The sequence below is a fragment of the Tasmannia lanceolata genome, unplaced genomic scaffold (genome assembly GCF_043159265.1).
Source record: "Tasmannia lanceolata isolate RefF3 unplaced genomic scaffold, GAP_Taslan_0.1 ptg000019l, whole genome shotgun sequence".
NCBI classification, from domain to species: domain Eukaryota; kingdom Viridiplantae; phylum Streptophyta; class Magnoliopsida; order Canellales; family Winteraceae; genus Tasmannia; species Tasmannia lanceolata.
The window spans coordinates 28,046,022-28,048,218 of NW_027518696.1; the positions used below are offsets into that span (position 1 = coordinate 28,046,022).

General features: G+C 41.8%; 1 protein-coding gene across 1 annotated transcript; it reads right to left on the reverse strand.

The window, feature by feature from the left end:
- Nucleotides 1–1,025: 1,025 nt before the first annotated feature.
- Nucleotides 1,026–1,958, reverse strand: LOC143852462 (uncharacterized). The gene is made up of 2 exons (XM_077361847.1): nucleotides 1,532–1,958; nucleotides 1,026–1,435 (listed from the first exon to the last, which is right to left on the reverse strand). The coding sequence occupies exons 1-2, from the start codon at nucleotides 1,956–1,958 to the stop codon at nucleotides 1,026–1,028; spliced, it is 837 nt and encodes a 278-aa protein (XP_077217962.1).
- Between the last annotated feature and the right edge of the window lie 239 nt (nucleotides 1,959–2,197).

Genomic DNA, 2,197 nt, shown 5'->3' on the forward strand with positions numbered 1-2,197 from the left:
TGGGATTTTACAGACCAACTAAAAATTTTCGCTTTCTAAAGCGTAGCAAAATGTGGGTGTCTATACTCATTCAGTTATTTTTGCATGAAAATATATTTTAGGCTTTTGTGATCAGTAAATATCTAGCATGGTTCCCCATACAAATACTGTCTCAAGATTTTCAGTACAAAGATCACAACTGCTAATTCTAAATCATGTGTCGGATAGTTTTCTTCATAAGGTCTCAACTGACGAGAGGCATAAGCTATAATCTTCCCGTTCTAAATTAATACACATCCGAGTCTCTTCTTTGAAGCATCACTATAAACGGTATATCCTACTCCATTAACAGGCAGAGTTAGGATATGAGCTGAAACAAGTTGACGCTTCAAGTCAAGGAAACTCTTTTCACATTCTTCCGACCAAACAAATTTGATTCCTTTCCGGGTCAAGCGAGTTAGAGGTGCCGCAATACGTGAAAAATCCTCCACAAATCTTTGGTAGTAGCCCACTAAACCTAAGAAACTTCGAACTTCGGCCATACTGTTCGGTCTATTCCTAACCACCACTGCTTCTATCTTCTTTGGGTCTACAAAGACTCATTCCTTGGAGATCACATGTCCAAGGAAAGATATCGAATTAAACCAAAACTTACACTTCTTAAACTTTGCAAAAAGTTTCTCCTTCCTCCAGGTTTCTAACACAATTCTCAAATGATTCTCATGATCCTCATGACTACTGGAATATACCAATATGTCATCGATGAAGACTACTACAAATTGGTCCAAGAATGGTCTAAACACTTGATTCATAGGGTCCATGAAGGCTGCTAGGGCATTAGTTAAGCCAAATGATGTAACCAAAAACTCATAGTGCCCATATCTGGTACGGAAATCCATCTTGGGCACATCATCCGGTTTGATTCACAACTGATGGTATCCTGATAGGAGATCGATCTTTGAGAATACGCATGCCCCTTGCAACTGATCGAACATATCATCTATCCGGGGTAGAGGGTACTTATTCTTCACTGTCACTTTATTCAATTATCGGTAGTCTATGCAAAGGCGCATACTACCATCCTTCTTTTTCACAAATAATATGGGTGCTCTCCATGGAGAAACACTAGGTCTCACAAAACCTTTCTCTAGAAGCTTTTCTAACTGTTCTTTCAATTCCCTCATTTCTACAGGAGCCATCTGGTATGGGGCCTTAGAAATAGGTGTTGTTCCCGGTGCCAAATCCACGGTAAACTCTACCTCTCTGTCTGGGGTTAGATCTGGAAGATTTTCAGGAAAAACATCTACAAATTCATTGACCACAGGGATATCTTCAATTCTTACATCATTACTTTCAACTTCTACTACTGATGCTAGAATGGCTTCGCAGCCTTGTCTAAGCAACCGACATGCCCGCATTGCACACAAGATCACAGGGGTACAGCGAGCTCCATTCCCTTCAAAAAGAAATATTTATTCTCCAGGGATTTCAAACTTCACTATTTTCTTATTGCAGTCTACAAGGGCATGACGGGCTGATAGCCAATCCATACCCAGAATCACATCAAAATCATAGTGGTCTAAGAGTATCAAGTCTGCCACTAACTCCCTATCACAAATCCTGATAGGACACATCTTGCTAACACTATTGGCTACAAGATCACTTCCTACTAGTGTACTGACACACAAATCATGGTTCATAGGCATAATGGGTAATGAATGCAACATAACATACGATGAAGAAACAAACGAATGAGTAGCTCCAGAGTCAAATAACACATAAGCATACGAAGAGGCAACCGTCAAGGTACCTGAAACCACGGTGCCGACATTCTGAGCATCCTGGTGAGTAAGAGCGTGAAAGCGGCCAGGAATGCGAGGTCGATCAGTCCTCGGTTGTGCTGCAGGAAATGCTGGAGCTGTACGATTTTGGATGGTCTGAGCTGGAGTTCTCTGGACTGATTGAGAGTCGCCCACCATCATAGGGCACTCCGCAATCCTGTGGCCTATCTCGCCACACTTAAAACATGCACCTAATGTCCACCTACGTGTTTCAGTAGGATGATTCTTCCCACACCGTTTGCATCTGATTGTTGAGGTTTTACTGGGTTCTGACTTTGTCTGACTGTTATCTTGATTTTTCTGATTTCCAAAATTTCTCAAACCTGCCACGGGATTCCTGAAATGGCTGCTGCTTCCCTTATGGCTGGTATGGGGCT

Bases quoted from the DNA above. Each gene is read 5' to 3' on its own strand.
- LOC143852462 (XM_077361847.1), bottom strand. From the start codon at position 1,958: ATGGTGGGCGACTCTCAATCAGTCCAGAGAACTCCAGCTCAGACCATC. The intron at 1,436-1,531 runs GTATGGATTGGC...TTCTTTTTGAAG, and splicing joins TGATTTTGATGTGATTCTGG to GGAATGGAGCTCGCTGTACC.